The sequence below is a fragment of the Rattus rattus genome, chromosome 5, assembly GCF_011064425.1.
Source record: "Rattus rattus isolate New Zealand chromosome 5, Rrattus_CSIRO_v1, whole genome shotgun sequence".
In the NCBI taxonomy this organism is placed as follows: domain Eukaryota; kingdom Metazoa; phylum Chordata; class Mammalia; order Rodentia; family Muridae; genus Rattus; species Rattus rattus.
Window position 1 is genome coordinate 12,765,086 of NC_046158.1, and position 18,889 is coordinate 12,783,974.

At 47.4% G+C, this 18,889-nt stretch overlaps 1 protein-coding gene across 1 annotated transcript in view; it reads left to right on the top strand.

The window, feature by feature from the left end:
- Window positions 1-18,889, top strand: part of Pax8 (paired box 8) — a 55,734-nt gene that overhangs the window by 28,109 nt on the left and 8,736 nt on the right. Inside the window, exons 3-9 of the mRNA XM_032903166.1 lie at window positions 4,109-4,274; window positions 5,700-5,897; window positions 6,800-6,888; window positions 7,269-7,394; window positions 7,658-7,833; window positions 11,843-11,963; window positions 12,446-12,652. Coding sequence (XP_032759057.1) covers window positions 4,109-4,274; window positions 5,700-5,897; window positions 6,800-6,888; window positions 7,269-7,394; window positions 7,658-7,833; window positions 11,843-11,963; window positions 12,446-12,652 — 1,083 coding nt within the window. The remainder of the gene's footprint in view (window positions 1-4,108; window positions 4,275-5,699; window positions 5,898-6,799; window positions 6,889-7,268; window positions 7,395-7,657; window positions 7,834-11,842; window positions 11,964-12,445; window positions 12,653-18,889) is intronic.

Consider the following 18,889-nt stretch of genomic DNA (forward strand, 5'->3'; position numbering starts at 1 on the left):
ATCGGTGCCTCACCGAGGGCAGGAAGGAAGCCTGCACCCACCTCTGGGCGTTTGGTGGTGAATCACCTAGAGAAGTCCACTCCTCCACACCGGACACAGAAAACACAAAAGCCCTTCCATCACAGAACTCAGTTTAGCCCATAGAGGCCACCCTCATATGCAGCCAGCTGGCCCTTCCCTGTCTTCCTTTCATTCATGATCTATAGAGGCAGTAAATAACATTCAACGTGGTCAAGACTTTATGCAAGGAACTTTTTTACTTCCTATTGCTACTAATTCACTCATTCATTCTTCTATTCATTCATTCATTGCAGTCATTCCTTCAATTTCTCTCTGACTGCCTGTGTGCGTCTACAAGGGACTTCTACCTTAACACAAAGATTTTCAATTAATCTGGGCTGTGTCTCCCGAAAAGGGTTTGAACATTCATTTCTTATTCCAGGGTAGATACCCAGGGCTTTGTGCTTGAATCACTATTAGTGTTTTGTTAATAGTGAATAGTGGAATTGAAACGAAGCCATTAAATACACATAGTAAGTATAATTCTTGAAAAATGATTGGAGAAGGAAAGACTATTATCTTGTTCGTTTGTTTTGTTAACCGTTGCTCAACACCCAGCCTAACCCAGTGGTTCCAAAGTCTCAGCACTCAATCTAGAAGTGTCTTCGAAACACACTTTAAAAAAAGCTTTTGTTAATCCTTTGAGAATTTTCTACACATATTTTGATCATATTCATACCATTCCCCCAACTCTCCACAGATCATCCTCCACCTCCCTATCCACACAAATCCCCCAACCTTGTGTGTGGGGGGCCACATACATACACACATTAATCCATGGAGTCAAATTTGTGTTGGCCCAGTACTTCTGGGAGTGGAAGCAGATGTACAAGTTAAAGAACTAGTTTTTCCTTTCCTACCAGCAATCTAAATAACAGTAGCCCTCAGCTGCATGTTCTCTTTCTGTCTTCCATGATGGGCTCTTGTCTGGCATGAGCTTATGCAGGTCTTGTGCATGCTGTCACGGTCCTTGTGAGCTTGTGTGTCCCCCTGTGTGTGCTGCCTCCCAAGCACTGTTCCTTGAGTTTACCCCCCAGCGCTGGCTTTTCACACTTCCTTTTCTGTGCAGATCTCTGAGCCTTGAGGGGAAGAGGTGACATTCATGTTCCATTTAGGGCTGAGCATTCTAAAGCCACTTCCTGTCTTCACAGTGAGCAGTTGTGGGCCTCTGACAAACATAAATTCTTGATTCCACCCTACATTAACTGATCTAAAAACTTAGGGTATCGTGCTAAAATAGGTTTTAATTCAATAAACTCTACAATTGACTCTGGTGTGTATTTCAGTTTGAGAACTCCTACCCCAGGCTTAGGGCCAAGTCAGAGTTACCATGGCATTACATTATAATCAACCACATTATTGCTACAATAAAAAAAATTCATATTTATATCAAGACTTCCAGCTAATGAGATGTTTCTCACTTCATCCCAACATTGCTGTTACTATAGTCAGTAGCAATCAATATATGAACAATGCTGTCCAACTCCATGTCGTGCCTACAGTTAGAAACCACCAAATCTATTCAAATGATATGGCTAAAACACAGAACCAAGGCAGAGATATGACCCAAGCTCTTCCCCAATAAAATAGTGGCTTAGAGAAGTCAAAGTTCAGGGGCTTCTCTAAGGTCTTCTCTTTGGAAAGTGAGCTTCAGTAGGGTTCTGAGAATGTGGATTTCCAAGATGCTGAGTCAGACTCTAGGATAATTTAGGACCCTAGTTTGTACTGTCTCTATTGGAGAATCACATGAGTACATTGTGCTTTTCTGTTTTGTTTTGTTTTCAGGCAAAACGTTCAATTTGTGCCACCTCTATAACTAGCACACACACTCAATCTGACTTCCAGATACAACTATCTGTATTCTTTGCACAAAGATCTATTCTCCTTGCAGCAAAGGTTCTGGAAAATAGGGACAAAGTAGTCCTGCCTAAAGTCTGGTACATTTGGATAGCTGTCTGATGTGCTCTGGTGTTCAGAGTCTAGATCCCAAAGAGTCAAAAGGCAACAATGAGAAAAGTGGGAGGTAATTTTTCCACAAAGGGCAGCGTGGTCAGTGAGGGATAAGAGGAACGAGTTCAAGAGCAAGTAAGAGCCACATTATTCTTCGCCTGTGCTGGACTGAAAGTCCCTGAGACATCATCTAACTTGTGGAAAAGCATTCATCAGGACAGGTGGTCTAGAACAGGACAGGCAGAAGCTGTCCTGGAAGATGGACCATCCTGTCCTTCATACTTGGTGCATAGCCAGTAGGTTTTTCCTCCTAACTTATTGCCCAGGACAGAGGCTTGCTTGTTTGTTTGTTTTAAGGAAAATGATCTGTTCTGTTGAAGAAAGACATCTTGGGCCCCTGAGGAGAAATTGGGAGGTGGTTCTGAATGTGCTAAGTCATTGGTAATAATGGGCACAGTGTGCCCAGCGAAGCCACTTCCCACCCTTGCCCATAAATATTGTTACCTGGTCACTCTGGCCTGTTATCAACTTTCCCTTCTTATTGGCTGGTTCTCTACAACTCCCTCCCTCTGTACAATACTGGCTGCTATGCAGAAAGCTTCAGGATGGTCCTAAGTGTTTGCGCTCAGACCATTCTGCTTCCCATCAACACCTAGAGTTCTTATACTTCCCCACCCTAAGCTAGATCGCCAGATTCAGTTTTTGGTGTGAAGAGATGCTAGTCATGCCTAGGCAATGACACTGTCGTCATAAGGTTGCAGGATCATCTCCAGCCAGCAATCAAGGGCCCACAAAGAAGCATCAACGATTGGATCCCTAACGATTGTTTGGATCATGGCTGCTCCTCACATAAGCTGGGTTATTTGAGTGAAGCCACAGAAATGCTCTTTATGGTCTTCTCTTTGGAAAGTGTATATCTCAGTCCTGAAATTAACCCACCGTGGATCTCAGAGTTGAAAGCAGTGCAGTCTAAGAGAAATCCTCCCTTCTTAACCTCAAGACCTTTGCGTGCACTATTCTCACGGTTCAAACAGGATCCCCTTTCTCTCATCCAGCACTTCTTTGCCTTGAGTCCCAGCTTGCACTTTTAAAAGAACCCTTCTGTGCTTCTTTGACCGGGGCGGGTCTACTGATTCAATAATTACCTCTCTAAGCATGAGATTCCAGAAAGGATCATGTGGGATGCTAATTAGCTGGTTTAGGCTTCTACTGTGATAAGCCCTGTGAGGTGGGTGCAAGTATGCAGGTGGCTTTATTCACCTTGGGGCTTCAGGGAAAGCACCTGACACATACTAGGTACTCAGCAGGCATGGGTCTGACTAGATAAGTATGGTCAGAATGAAGTACAGAACCAGTCCAGAGGGTCAAGTCAGGAAAGCAGCTGAAGGCTTGACTTGCCAGGCACCGCACCACTCTGACCCTCAGCCTGGCACAGTCGTACAAAACTCATGGATGTCTCCTACTGAATTCTCAGCTTTCTAATCTGTCAAAAAGAGACAAGAACTTGGGGTTGCTTAGGCAAGACAGCAGCAGACAGGGCTCAGTCCACTCTCACCTACCTCAACCAGAGGCTCTCTCCTTTGCTTCTTTGGTGTTTGTGTTTTAAAATATGGTTCTGTGGTTTAAGAGGAGCAAGACAGATGGAAAGACCACCCATCTCATCCTGTACCTCCATGTCAATGAAAAGAAAAGGAAGTCCAGGGAGAAGGGAGATATTTTTTCCTGTGTCACTCAGCTTGGTATAAGCTTAAGAACACCTTGAATTCTCCATTCCTACATGTCTGCATATGGAGGGAAATGGAGAAAGAAGGGCATTAATGATAACGTGGTGTAAATGCTCCTGCATGGGCTCTCAGAGAGCCATGTGCCTCTTTTGAACACTCACATGACAGACAGGCTCAACAATTTATGACATTTGTGCCAGCCTCCCCAAAGGGTGTGTTTCTGAGTACTACGGGGTGCAAGTGAGGGACCCCTGAAGGACTAGACCATAGAGTGATAAAACATGCTCTCACACCTAGTCATGCTCAAGGTTAATTCTCACCTGACATTTATCTCCTGGTTCTGACCATTGTCCTTAACAATACTGTCTTTTTAGGCCACGGAGGGCTGAATCAGTTAGGAGGGGCTTTTGTGAATGGCAGGCCTCTGCCAGAAGTTGTCCGGCAACGCATTGTGGACTTGGCCCACCAGGGAGTGAGACCCTGTGATATCTCTCGCCAGCTTCGTGTCAGCCATGGCTGTGTAAGCAAGATCCTTGGCAGGTAAGCACGAAATTCACCACACACCACTTTCCCTGCAAGGCTTGTCTTCTGTGGTCAATCTCATAGCTGCGGACCCATGCACCATCTGATTTTGTGTTTTTCAAGCCCAAACTTTCAGAATATCTGTTACAAGAAGCAATGAAAGTGTTTGATGAAATCCATAGCCCTACTGAGTCAGCCTCTCAGCTAGTCCTGTGGCTCTTGTAGGATGACCAGGACGTATGAAACTCAGAAACATGGAGAACCATCAATGTGTAAGACTCAATGTGGTGGTTCACAGCCCTGGCTGTGCCAGGAAACTCTAAACATTAAATCAGGTCAGGATCTAGGCTCCAGCACAGACCAATGAAAGCGAGTGGACTCAAACTTATGTGTGTCATTGGTCTCAACCTCACTGAAGTGATTCTGATTATCTCTGTCGGTGAGAGCTGAGAACTGCAGGACATAGGTTCAGAAGGACAAGGAACACCAACGCCTCTGACATGTCCACCAGAAATACTATTTAAGTAGAGAGTTTTGGAATTCTGGAGTTCCATGTCTTGTCCACCTTACTCCCCAACCCACCACACAGACCTATATGGGTCTTAATTTTAAGGGAAATTAAGGGGCTGGTCTGTAAGGAACCATGAAGAGCCCTGGCTCTCTCTCTGAAATTGCTAGAGGGAAAGTGGCCTTTTCTTAGGGCCAGGGAAGGAGTATTGTTAAGATGATTGTAGAGTCCCAGAGAGAAGAGCTTTGAAGGGCAAGGACAATGGCTTTTTAAAAGACCCAGGCTTTGTTTTATTCGTTTAGAAGAGACCAGAGGAGACTAAGAAGACCAGAGTCTTGATTAAGCCACCCATCCATTAGCCAGTCAGTTGTGGGGGCAGACTCTGAAGGAAGGAGTTCATGTTTAGGGGTTGACTCACATCAGGGATTCTAAGTGAGGCTGGACTTCAGACGCAGCTTAAATTGAACCAGGGAACTTGGAAGAAAACCAGAGAGCGAAGGTGAAGGAGATGGCTCAGGTTTGGACCAGGCAGAGGGGAGCCAGCAGGACAGCAGCTGGCTTTCCTGAGTAGGGCCAGGGGAACAAAGGAGAGAATCAGGGAGTCAGTCATGCTAAGAGAAGATAGACGGGGAAATAGCCACTGCAGGCCTATGGCTTTCAGCATCAATCCTGCAACATCCTTTCTACAAGGGAGCTCTTGGTGTGCTCTCTGATGCAAATACAGCGAGCTGGCCTTTGGAAACAGCATAAATCTACCCAATTAAGCGAATTGTTGGAGAGAAATCCAGTGTTAGGCTGAGCAGGAGTCAGGGAGGAGCATGTCTTAGTTCCACACCTCTCAGGAGACTCAGAGGGGACAGAGGCTCTGGCCAGGTCCATGTTCAAAGGCCCCACCTGCTTATTGGGTAATTTTGGGGGGTTCTCTATTGGAGTAGGTACTACGAGACTGGCAGCATCCGGCCTGGAGTGATAGGGGGCTCCAAGCCCAAGGTGGCCACCCCCAAGGTGGTGGAGAAGATAGGGGACTACAAGCGGCAGAACCCTACCATGTTTGCTTGGGAGATCCGGGACCGGCTCTTGGCAGAAGGCGTTTGTGACAATGACACTGTGCCCAGTGTCAGCTCCATCAACAGGTGAGAGGCAGCAGTTTCTGGCACCTCCTGGGTCCTAGGATTCTGGAAGAACCATGGAGGTCCTGGCCTGGGTGGAGGATTACTATGTGAATGAAGCTTTCCTTTGAACAGTCAGGAAGGACTCCTTGGCCTGGCACATGCCCCTCCTTTCAGCCTTCTTCTCGCTCCTGCTGTGGTACCTCCCTCTGTCTCCATGCTATGCTGTGCTTCCTCAAACACCACATCCTCTTTTGTTCTGAAAAAGAAGTCCCTCGATCCTTTCCTGGCCCTCATTGACTACTTGGTCATGTGTTCACTTCTGCTTTTCATCAGACATTTGCTCACTCATTCATCACACGCCATTCATTCATTTACTCTGTGTTAGTTCCCAGAGCACAGAATCCCTCTTGTAGAGTTCAGTCTAATGGTAACACCGACATAGAGTACCCACAAAGACAGGGCGAAATGCGGCTACTGATCCTGCTGGGGCTAGGAGCCTGATAGCAGTGGGGTAGCCTAGAGTAACTTGTTTTTAGGGAAATCATGAAAACTTTTTTAAGTAAGAAGCAGAGGCGAGGAATTAACTAGATGAAGACGGATATCAGAGAGCTCTGACATAGCACATGAAGGCCCTGTGGTTAATGAGGGCTGAACACAGAGACGAAAGAGTCCTTTGAGATGTATATATATGTATATATATGTATATAATATATATATGTATATATATATATATCATGTTTCTAGTCATGACATGGGGCATGAGGAAGCTGGTATGAGAATGGGGTGAGGTCAGTTTGACTGTGAACTCAGTGAGTTCACACGTTTAAGACCTCTAAGTGGGCTGTCATGAAGGTGAGTGAACCGGGACAACCACCGCTCCTGTTTCATCCCCTCTCCCTAATAGTCCTTCTGCTTCCTCACAGAATCATCCGGACCAAAGTGCAGCAGCCATTCAACCTCCCCATGGACAGCTGCGTGGCCACCAAATCTCTGAGCCCAGGACACACACTGAGTGAGTGTTTAGGGATTTGGCTGTCCCCATACCTTCGAATGTAGACCCAATCTCCACAGCCACACATACATAGACACAGCCACACACAGACACAGCCACACGAGAACATCCAAATGCTCATTTGCCTGTACATGGACTAAGTTATTGGCCCGAGGCAAAGTCTAGTTCAGTGCTCATGGGATACTCACAGGACCACGGTGAAATCGATACAAGTCAGACAGACGTCATTCTAGGAAGCCTTCCCACCAGCAGGCCCTTGAAGGCTGTGGCTCTCCAGGGCCTCTGTCCACAGCACAACCTGCTGCTTTCCTTCCATGGTGGTAGTAGTGGCTATGTGGAGTGTCACCCCTATTTCTGACCCTCTCCTTATTCCTTTGCAGTCCCCAGCTCAGCTGTCACACCCCCAGAGTCACCCCAGTCGGATTCCTTGGGCTCTACCTACTCTATCAACGGGCTCCTAGGAATTGCTCAGCCTGGCAGTGACAACAAGAGAAAGATGGATGATAGTGAGTGCTCAGGGGACCTGTGGGTGGCATGAGATGCAGGAGAGCCCTTTGCTCAAGCTTTGATAGGAAGGCAAACCTCCCCTTCGATGGCCCTGGCTTAGTAGGGCTCTGAGACTCCCTTCCACAGGAGCATGCGCCCTTTCCCTTAGCTTGTCCTGTCCCAACTTCTTCAGCCCTTCTGCTCCTCTGCTTTGGAGCACTTTGGCCTGGTGGCTTGGTTGAGGAATCTCTGAAAGCTTTTTTCCGTCTGGGGGGGGCACTAGGTGACCAGGACAGTTGTCGACTGAGCATCGATTCCCAGAGCAGCAGTAGTGGTCCTCGAAAGCATCTTCGTACGGACACCTTCGGGCAGCACCACCTCGAGCCGCTCGAGTGCCCGTTTGAGCGGCAGCATTACCCGGAGGCCTATGCCTCCCCCAGCCACACCAAAGGCGAGCAGGTAAGAAGCTGGGGTGCAGGACATGGGCAGGATATGTGAGCGCCAGAGCAAAGCATGTCCTCTAGCCATCAAAACAGCTTCGAATGGCTCCCATAGCCTCCGAGCACCCCTTGATGCAGTGTCCAGCTGCGGGCGCGCCTTACCAGAAACCTTGATACCTCCCTCTTCTCACAACCCACGTCTGAACTCCGAGCCTAGTTTGCTTTCAGGGCCATCCTTTTGCCTTTGGTGTCTTTCTCCAACAATAGAATGGGACTCACAATTGTAGTTAAAGCCCAAACCCTCCTTATGATGACCTCAACATCACTGCTAGCCCTTCGCATAGTCTAGGATTCTGTGTGACTCATGTGCTCGAGCACACCAGCTTTGTTCACACCTCTCTGCCCTCGTACATCATGTGCCCTCCTTGTAGAATGCCTTTCTTCTCACTACCCTGCCTGGAAAAATACCAGCAGGCTGTGACTCAGGTCAGTCACCCTCTCCATGAATGTGACCCTGCCCCTCATCTATGAATCACTCCCTGGGGACCCTGTCATCCTGTCTCACACATGATTTCTATTGACTTCTCCCAGTGTTTCCTAATAATCCAGTGGGGGTGGGGGTAGGGTAAAGATAACAGACTTAGGGACAGGGTGGCCTCTTGAAACACTCCCCCATCTCTAGAATTTTATTACTATTATCACCTATTACATTATTATTATTATTATTATTATTATTAATTATTACTTTTTGTAGTGATGGCAATGAAACCTAGGTTTTACACACACTAGTCAGGCATTGTCCCTTTAGGAATATTCTAAGCCCAGTGTTTGAATAGCTATCCAACAAAGATATATTAAACAAATGAACCAATGAATCAGTGAAGAAATCAAGAATGACAAGACACAACCTACAGGAAGATTTCCTTTCCAGACCTTAGGAGAGGAGAAGTAGGTTACAATGGAATGGCTTCTGTAAAAAGCAGACATAGATATGAACATTCTCAGACCGAGGTTGACAAGTATCCCAAAATGCAAACCACCACTGAGAGACATTTGCTATTATTTGTCAATGGTTCCGATGTCTGTCTCTTTCATCTCATCTAGTCAGACAGCCCAGGAAACTCTTTGGGGTATGACTGAACCACCGTTGTTCTCGGCTTGAGGCAAGTCTATAAGTACACCTTAAAGCCCTGAGGGAGACAACGATGATGATGCTAGCTAGCAGTTGAAACACTGCCAGCAAATGGCTGGGGTGCTAGCCCTGTGCCAACCCCCACAGCTGGGTAGGCAATATGCGTCAGTGATTTTTATCAGCTTTGGCTATGACAGCTGTGAATGGTGTAGACAAGGTTGGCTATTAGCAGACCCAGGGAGAGGGCCTGGGCACACTTCTGATAGAGCATGGTTCCAGAAAGCAAGTGTTGAGCCTGCAGGAGGCTTATTCTACAGTGGTAAGCGTGCAAAATGCAATATGCATATACTAGCTATCCTTAGAGAATAATGGATCCTTTCTGTGGAGACCCTGGGCATCTGCTGGGTCCCACAGCCATTTACTGGCTTCATCCATAAGTCCTCCAAAGGACCTTGTTTGTTAGAGAGAGCCCCTGTGCTGTGCTGCAAGATATGCGTGGAGAATCTTAGGGTGAGAGACTTTAGAACTGTAGGAGACTTGGTGGCCATAAAGCTTTCAATTTGTATGAGGATAACTCAGGGACTGGAGCACGGAGGACTTGGGAATAGATGTTGCACAGTTTATGGCTGCCAGCCCTAGTTTCATTCATACAGATCATTCTGCTCTTGCCTATTTTTGACATGGTGATCCCATGGATGTGTTTTTGGGGCATGCAGATCCATACATGGTTTCTGTGTGTAGCCTTAGCTGTCCTGACACTCCCTCTGTAGACCTGGCTGGTCTAGAACTCACAGAAATCCATCTGCCTCTGCCTCCCGGTGCTGAGATTAAAGGAGTGGCCCAGGACATTTTTATATAAAGACTAAATGAAGCCAGAGTATTTGAAAATCATTAAGCTTCTCTAACCCTCAGCCTAGAGGAGTAACCTGTCCCCAGCTATTCCTTCCTTCCCCCATTCAGTCTTCAGGATGGGTTGTGAGTGGCAGAGAACCCTTGCCTGAACCTTGCTCTTCCTCATACTGTGCCTGATTGTGCCGCCCCAAAGGAACATGTCCTCCCGCACAGAAGGCTTGGGAGGCAAGATAAAACAGACATTTATACATGTCCTAGCATGGAGAATCAGCAAGGGTGAGAGAGACCTCATGTCTCATTGCAGGGTCACCCCCAGGCGATGTTAGGAATCTGTGTACCCTTCCTCTATATTGTAAACCCACCACCACCAGGATCAACAGAATGAGAGGGAATGTTATAAAGACAGACCAAGAATGTGGTAGTTACTAACTCTTCCTGTAGTAACAATACACCTATTATTACTTCTAGCTGAACATCTGTGTTTGCTGAGTGTTCTGTACCAAACAACAATTTATTTAAAATCACAGTTAATATTTAATCTGTCCTGTGCAGTAGATTCTAGGACTCCTATTCTTAAAGGTAGGGGAAGAAAATCAAGGCTCAGAGCTCAAATAAATCACGGCTTCCTGCAGATTGTTGTAGAATCAAAACCCTAAGTGTTCTGAGGCATTATGCTCGCCTGTCCCCAATTCATGTTTAAGCCCAGAAAAAAAAAAATCCAGCAGTCATCGTTGGCATGTTAAAGACACTGACCACAACACCACCTGGTTCTCTAACTTTTTCTTTGGGCTGAGTTTAGAACAGAAACTTGATTTTTAGTATGCATTTTGCTGTCAAATCAACACATTCACAAGGCATTTCAAACTTTCCTTACATTCTATAGAAATTAGGTATTTTGTTCAATTTCACTAGAGTCTAGCTCTGAGCAACTCCACCCCGCCTCTAAGTAGGCTCCCTCAGAAGAATGGAACCAGAGTGCCATTTAGTCAGTAATTGCTGTATGGGCTGATGGTGCCCTGGTGGCCTCTAGAATTGACTGCAGCTTCCAAAAGTGCCCTGCATGCAACCAGAAAGCATTGTGACTCCATTGTGACTCCTTGGAGAACTGAGCTCAGTGGAAATCACTGAAAACAATTGTCTTCAGTGGAGCTGTTGTGTAACCATGGCCCAGGTTCCTATCTTGCCCAACAGTTCACGTAGTACTTTGTGAAATGCATGGCCTGTGTGTAGGGAGTGGGTACGCTACCTTTCCTTGGCAGAAAATTCATGCAGATAGCCTAACAAATTATTTTCTCAAGGAGTGCCTTAGGCCATAACCAGGCTCACACCAGGGAACACCAGTAGGAGTTGGAATGACTGCTAGTACTGAGCATAACCCCAAGTGCTTGATAGAATTTTTGAAACAAAATGAATCCTATGTATCTTTCAAGGTGAAACAAAATGTTTCTATGTACATGGGTAATGTCAATGTGACACAGCCTTCCAGGGTTGTATCAGTGGGTTATTCAATAAGAGTGGGAGCGGTACAGCTAGAAGGTGAGCTCTCTAAAAGTTTAAGAAGCGATCACTATACTCAGCGTGGGGCACCAGAGCCTGCATCCTTGTGTCACTTCACAGGAGAAAGGGTGGCTTCCTCTAGCTTTGCACTTGCATTCCCTAAGTGGGGGAATCAAGTATTAGAGTAAAAGACTGAGCAGCCTCTCCTGCACCAATTCCAACCCTGGGCAATGCTATGTGAAGAACTGGGAAGGAGGCCAGCACCCTGTCAGAACATGGCCCTCTGATGGCCAGTCCAGCACACACACAACAGTGGGCCTTGAATTTTGGAACTTGGAAGGAAGAGCCCTAAGCCAGGTTCTGGGAAAGTTCTGGGAATTTGAGTGGGAGAGCATGCCATTTCGAGCTAAGAGAAAGCAAGTAGAAGGCACAATGAGCCAACGAGCCTTTCCTAGGAAGACTAGCATCGCCCACTGCAGAGAGACGCAGGAGGGTCAGCAGGCAGCCAGGTTTGCTCTACCCCTGTTCACTTCCCTTTGTTTTCCAGGGGCTATACCCACTGCCCTTACTCAACAGTACCCTGGATGACGGAAAGGCCACCCTGACACCTTCCAATACACCTCTGGGACGCAACCTCTCAACTCACCAGACCTACCCTGTGGTGGCAGGTAGGATGCCCAGAGGCTCCTGAACCATCTGGACTCTACTCTGAGGATCAGCATGGGCATGGGGCAGGGGAAGGCAGAGGCGTCTGGCTGGCAGGAGGAAGGTGTTTGGGGTACTGTCCTGGAAAGGAGAAGTGGGCTATGTTGACTGGGCCTCAAAGTGGAGGAAAGGGGTGGTGCCTTCAGTCTTTGGCCCCCTGGATCTTCCCAATCCTTCTAACAGGGAGAGGCTGAGCACACATAGACTTCAGTCTCTCATCCATTTACACTGGCAGCAGGCACATTAGGGAGGTAGAGCCTGCAGCTCCCCCATCTCATTCCATCCAAGGCACTCTGTAGCCATGGCTCTCCATCCTAGACTCCTCCTATAGCAGCCAGGCCTACCTCTTCCCATACCCTCGCCCCATCTCATGACTTGGTTTGTGCATGTTCCCACCCCATCATCTCACACCCCTCTCTCCTTGTTGTCTCCCTCCCTCCGGCAGATCCTCATTCACCCTACGCCATAAAGCAGGAAACCCCAGAGCTCTCCAGTTCTAGCTCCACCCCTTCCTCTTTATCTAGCTCCGCCTTTTTGGATCTGCAGCAAGTCGGCTCTGGGGGCCCAGCAGGTGCCTCGGTCCCACCCTTCAATGCCTTTTCCCATGCTGCCTCCGTGTACGGGCAGTTCACGGGCCAGGCCCTCCTCTCAGGTATGACAGGGAGGTCCCGGGCTCTGTAGCTGTCGTGGGGTGGGAGGGAGGTCCTCGAGGCCATCTCAAAGTCCTCTGGTCTGAGGCTAATCTCATCCTTGGGCTAAACTAGCCCATCACCACCCTGTTCTCCAATTTATCAAGCACATGGGTCTCTCCCCATAGGAGAAGTCAGAGTCAGAAATAGCCACTTTGGGGGTGCCAGCAAATGGGATTCATCACTCCAAAACCCTGTGGGAGAATAGGGACCCATACTAAAAGCCAAAGTGCTGTAAAGTCTGAACTTTTTGGATAGTTCAGAATGAAACAAAGATAAAATGTGGAGGGGAAAGGGCTCTTCAGCCAATTTCTGAACTAACTTCCTGGAAAGGAATTTTGAGTCACCATCTGTGGCTATCTTCACGCCCAGGAGAGCGGCAACACCATTAAAGGGCACGGAGCATCTCTCCTTGCTTTAACCTTGGTGACTGCACAGCTTCATAACTGGAGGTGGTTCAGTGCTTGTTGTGGGGCTTAAAGCCTGAGGAGGTTAGGGACATCTGGAGCAAACGCCTTGTATCCTGAGAAGGAAACAGCACAAGAAAAGGAGGGCCTAAGTACAGCCTCCAGAACCGAGCAAGGACTGACCTCACATGTGTCTAATCCCAATTGCATCTTCCAAGCAGAACATTATCCCAACCAGTCAGGACCCAAGCCATGTCTGAAGGAGTCAAGGTTTGGCTTGGGCACAGGCAGAGACACTTCAAAGTCTTCAGACATCTGACTGATTATTAACAGGGATCCTGGGATGGAGTTGGGGGTGTCCCAGAACCAAGAAGGGAAGTGATTAGTTTCCAGTTGAGCCTTGGAAGTCTCCTGTGTGAGAGAGCTGTCTCCATTGAATATGGACAGTGAGTGACAGAGAGCACACCTCCCTGTCTCCTACTCCCTGGCCCCATCACCTTGAGATGTTAAAACAGAGACACAGGGAGACTCGGTACAGAGACAACCCAGGTTGGACAGTCCAAGCAATCTGGATCGGCTGTTTTCCAATATTCAAGACCTCTCTTGCAACTTAAAATGAAAGCTTTCAGCGTGCCAGGTGTCTCAACCAGAGCAGCATAGTGGCTCCAACTGAGGCCACAGGCTTGAGAAACTCATCAGTGTGACTTTGCCTCCCACTGGATCAGAGGTCCCAAAAGTCCTGTGACATAGACCCAGGCATACTTTTTTATAAGTGGCAGCATTTTCTGTCTTTTCCCTTTTCTGGTCCTCCATGCATCCTTGTCATGGACATGGGCAGAGAGGCAGTGGTTAAGCATATGCAGAACGGAAAGAAGGGTTCGCTTGGAGTTGGAAATGTCAAGAGGGTGAAGTCAGCAGATGTGGGCCATTTGTTTTGAGCCAAGTGATGAAAATGCACAAACCTGCGTGAGCAGAGAGATGTCAGCCAGAGACTATGGGCTGGGCAGTGGAGAGGGAAAGAGGTGGCTTGTGTCAGCGGTGGGAGTATGCAGGCTGCGTAGCAGGGCACACTTGGCTGTCTCATGAGCATGGGAGGCTGGGAAGCGCTAAGAACCCTAAGAAGAACACAGAGTGACCAGGCTTGTGGGATCTGGGAGTCCATGTGTTCAAGAACAAGAAGCAAGTTAAGACCATAGTTTGGAGAGCCAAGCCCTGATCACTTGGCTGAGCCCTCATGGGGTTGAGAGAGTGTAGTAGAATGGGGGAATTCTAGAAATGGAATGAGCGTAAGAACCTGGTAACTGTGACTGCCCATCAGGGAATGAGAGGAACTGGAGAGCTAGAGAAGGAAGCAGAGAGAAAATCACTCCTGTGTTTTGCTGCAGTAAGAGAGGCTAGAAGGAGAGTCAGGAACTCGCCATCCGAAATCAGCCCAGCTCAGTCCTCCATGGGTTTTCCTAGTCTCTCCTCTGTTCCACTTTGCCTAAGAACCCTGTCACCTGCTGGAATTTTACCTGCTCCACAGACTTTCTCCCTGAAGGATCCTCTTAGCCTGTAGATTCTGTGAGTGTCATTTCCAGGGTGACCACCTCTGAGATCAGCTTTTTTTCTGGTCAGTCAAGAAAGGCCCAACATTAGGACTTAGGAAATAATGAGACTTACTTACAGTTCTGTTAGTCTCCTTTAGAACACTGCTACACACACACACACACACACACACACACACACACACACACACACACACACTGTGGATTCCAACCCACTGGCCATAACAGTGACATCAAGGACACCCTTGTCCTTGCTGTTGTAAGACTGACTAGAGCTCAGCTGATGAGAAGGTTCCAGTTAGCCTTTCATCATCAAGGAGCCCAGCATCCTCCTCCATTCTTTTGTACAAAATATATTTAGTCTTGCCAAAGAGATTTCTGGGTTGCCATAAATTCTCCCTGCTATCAGAACAAGATAAGGCATTGAAAAGGGGTTACACAGAGGGCAGACATCAAAGAGGAGAAATAAAATAGTCTCAAATTGCCTCCACCCTCTGGATTCCTTCCCCTACCTAATGGCTTTCTGTTCCTGCTCTCTGCCTCTAATTAGAATATTTACCAAGAGTTCTGGAGCCCAAGGATTTTCCTAGGGAACCCCGCTTTGTAGGCAGCCAACCTATGCGGTATCTGTGTCTACATTTTTTAAAAGAAGCTCTCGTTGGAAGTCTACTGGGATGCGGAGAGATGGAATTAGACAGCAAGGATAAGTTGAGGAGCCTTAGAGAGTGGGTTAGAGGGTGTGTGACCAGAGGGGACATCTCAGGCTGGTATTGTCTGTCCTTGTTTCCCGGATTGTTCAAGATTCTTTTTTGTTGTTGTTTGGTTTTGGTTTTGAGACAGGGTCTCATTATGTAGCTCAGGCTGTCCTCGAACCCACAGAGATCTGCTTGTCCCTGCTTCCTGAGTGCTAGGATTAAATATGTGAGCCATCATGCTTGTCATGGTTTAAGGTTCTTCACTCCAAAAGATTTTCTTTTTCCAATGCTGGCTGTAAGTCCAAACCACACAAGTGCTCTGCTACTCAGCTACATTTCCACACTACAAATTATCTTCCTTAAGAAATTAAAGCAGAGGGGCTGGAAGGATGGCTCAGCGGTTAAAAGCACTGGCTGCTCTTCTAGAGGTCCTGAGTTCAATTCTTAATGACCACTGGTGGCTCACAACTCTCTATGACTAGTACCATGGGATCTGATTCCTTCTTATGGTGTGAGGGTACACATGCAGACAAATCTCCCATATACATAAGACTCACAAGTAAATTCATATTTTTAATTAAAGAAATGAAAGAGTTTCGTGGAGCTGTTAAGATAGTCTATGAAGGCACAGTTTAGATAGGGTGGTGTCTTGGAAAAAAATTATTTTGTCTTTCCAGGAGTTTTATTAGGGGAAGTCTTCAGGGCTTTGTTCGGGCTATTGATTCAGAAATCTTTCTCGCTGAGAGAAAATTAGGTAGCTGAAGAGAAGTGAAGATTAACATTCCTGAACAGAGGGACCAGTGAACTCTTTTGCAAGAGCTATTGGGTAAGGACCCACCGAGAGAGATCATGGGTTAAACTGTGATCTGAGGTATGTGTCCAAGAACTCTGGACAGGAGACAGTCTACATGGAGAAGCTATAGGTTCAGGTGACAGGAGGTAACTAGGAGGGCAGGGGGGATGGGGCCACAGGCTGCCAGTGCCAGGAAGGCTCCTGGAACAACAGACTGGCATTGGCAAATAGATGTCCAGAGGAAAACTTATTGTGATCCGTGGGCAGCATGAACCCGGCCTCAAAATCATCCACACAGTGTGCAAAAGAAAACCACTAGCCAGGGAGTAAGGTGAGCCTAAGTCCTAGGCTTCCTCTGAAATCTGTTCTTGTGTGGCAGACAGGAGGACTATAATTTGGAGAAAGTAAGTAATCTGTTCATAGTTTTGCATGGATGTAGTATTCAGTCTGTTCTCCCTCCCTCTCCCCTTCCACCCCTCTTTGTCTCCCCCTCCTCTTCCTCTCTCCCTTGCTCCTCCCTCCTCTAGCTCTTTTTCCTCTCTTTCTCTCTCCCTTTCTTCCTTCTCCCTTCTTTCTTGCTCCCTCCTTCCCTCCCTCCCTCCGCCTAATAAGAAAGAAGAAAGACAAAAGCATGAAGCCTGGGTCAGTCACCCTCTCCCATTTCTTTCCCCCGTGTCAGCCAGCTGCCTGTCACCCTGCTCCTCTTCCTTCACTGACCCCAATCCTCCTTCCCACTCCCTGTCTCCAGCTTGCCCAGGTGCTTCCTACAGGGAGAGCTGAGGGGACAGCAGTGATCACATTTCTGACTCCTTTACAGGAAACTCAAAGGCTGTTTAGGGTAAATCTTCTGTGTGCTCCTCATTCTAAATATGTCAAATCCTGCCCCAGCTTTTGTAAATCAGCATCTCTTGCCCTTCCTTTGTTCATCTGATGCCCTTATGTCAGAGGACTGCCTGTTTAGTTCAGGGCCAGCCGGAGCTAGATACTCAATAAAGATGGATCAATTTGAGACAGGTGTTCAGGTGTCTAAAAATCCTAAAGCTATTTTAAATAATGAACACTAGCAGCTTATTTCTGACAGGATGATTTTTCTGTAAGAACTTCACTGAGACATTTCTAGAGGGTGTCCATTGCACCAGTTAGTGTCCACCTGGGCCATGAGGCAACAGGTTGAATTATGCTGATAACCTCAGAGTTGTAGAACTAGTGTATGTAAGGCCACACCTCCCCTGCCCCTTTGCGTGTAAACAGGCTTAGGACCAGAGTGGCTGGTCTAAGGGTAGACAGAGTCATAAAAGCAGGGTGGGTACCTGTAGCTGTCTGATTCCTAGATGGTTCCCTCTGGGGAAAGGGACAAATTTGAATGCACAGGCATTTGCTGGGTTGGCCCTAAAGCCTGTCTAAGTATAAGATTCATTAATCTCTCTCCTCTCCCCTCCCCTCTCCCTCTCCCTCCCTCCCTCCCTCTCCCTCTCCCTCTCCCTCCCCCCTCTCCGTCTCCCCTCCCTCCCCCCTCCCTTTCCCTTTCTCCCCTCCCCCTCCGCCTCCCCTTCCCTCCACCTTCATCTCCCTCTTCCTCCCCCTCTCCGTCTCCCCCCTCCGTCTCCCCTCCCTCTTCCTCTCCCCCTCCCTTTCCCTTTCTCTCCCTCTCCCCCTCCCCCTCCCCCTCCCCCTCCCTCTCCATCTCCCTCTCCCTCTACCAAGTGCTCAGGTGCCTAGTCCTTACTCACAGGTAAGGAAGAATTAGTCACTGTGGAGCTGACAGTCCCTAGGGTTTCAAGGTGTGCTCCTTCCTGAATGTTATCATTAACTAGGTAGCCCTTCAGGCGGTTTAGGTATGAAGGATCTAGGAGGGCATGGGGGAAGAGACAATCTGTGATACTGAGAAGATATGTCTGGTGAGTTGTTTGACAGAGGCTCACAGGCAGCCCAAAAAAGGTGACAGAAAGCATTGGGGTCAAATGCCTAGTATCCAACACAGTGGTTTCTCTACTGGGAGTGATTTTATCCCCTGCCTCCTTCATACTGGGACATATAGCACTGTCTGGAGATACTTTGGGTTGTCACATTAGGTGGGAACTTGTACTGAAATCTGTTGGGTAGTGACCAGGGATTCTGTTCAGTACCGTGCAACGCACAGGACAGCTAGACAACACATACTTTACCAGCCAATAATGTCAATGGAATTCTACAAATATCACTAAAAACTAGATTGCCCAAATAATTCATTATTCACATTGAAACATTTTAGGAGTGGGATGGCCATTGGTAAGAAATATTCTGAGTCAGTGGATATCACATGGACGGACCTCGGAAAACCAGGATATATAGATTCTGGTCTGAACCCAGAGAACAGGGTAACAGGGAGGCAAGCAGTCCTTTGACTGTTTCTGGTTATTGGGCAAAGGTGGATGGGGTCAGCTGGTCATGTGGGGTCCCCCAAAAGGAGAGTTTTTACTCCTTGATGTGAAGGAAGGACAGATCCAACAAGATGGGGTTCCACAGGAATATCTTGGTGTCACTAGGCATGACAAACATCACAGATAAGCAGAGATTGATCAGGGATGAAACATAGTGAAATGGATTTTTTTTTTGTTTTGTTTTTTTTTGAAATGGATTTTTAAAGACATATAATTGACAAAAAATGCCACTATGACCATTTGTTAATGTTAGCAATTACTCAGTGATCTTTCTTTTACATCACGAATAGCCAACATGTTCCATGTACCTTGCTATTCTGATCAATTATAAACACCCG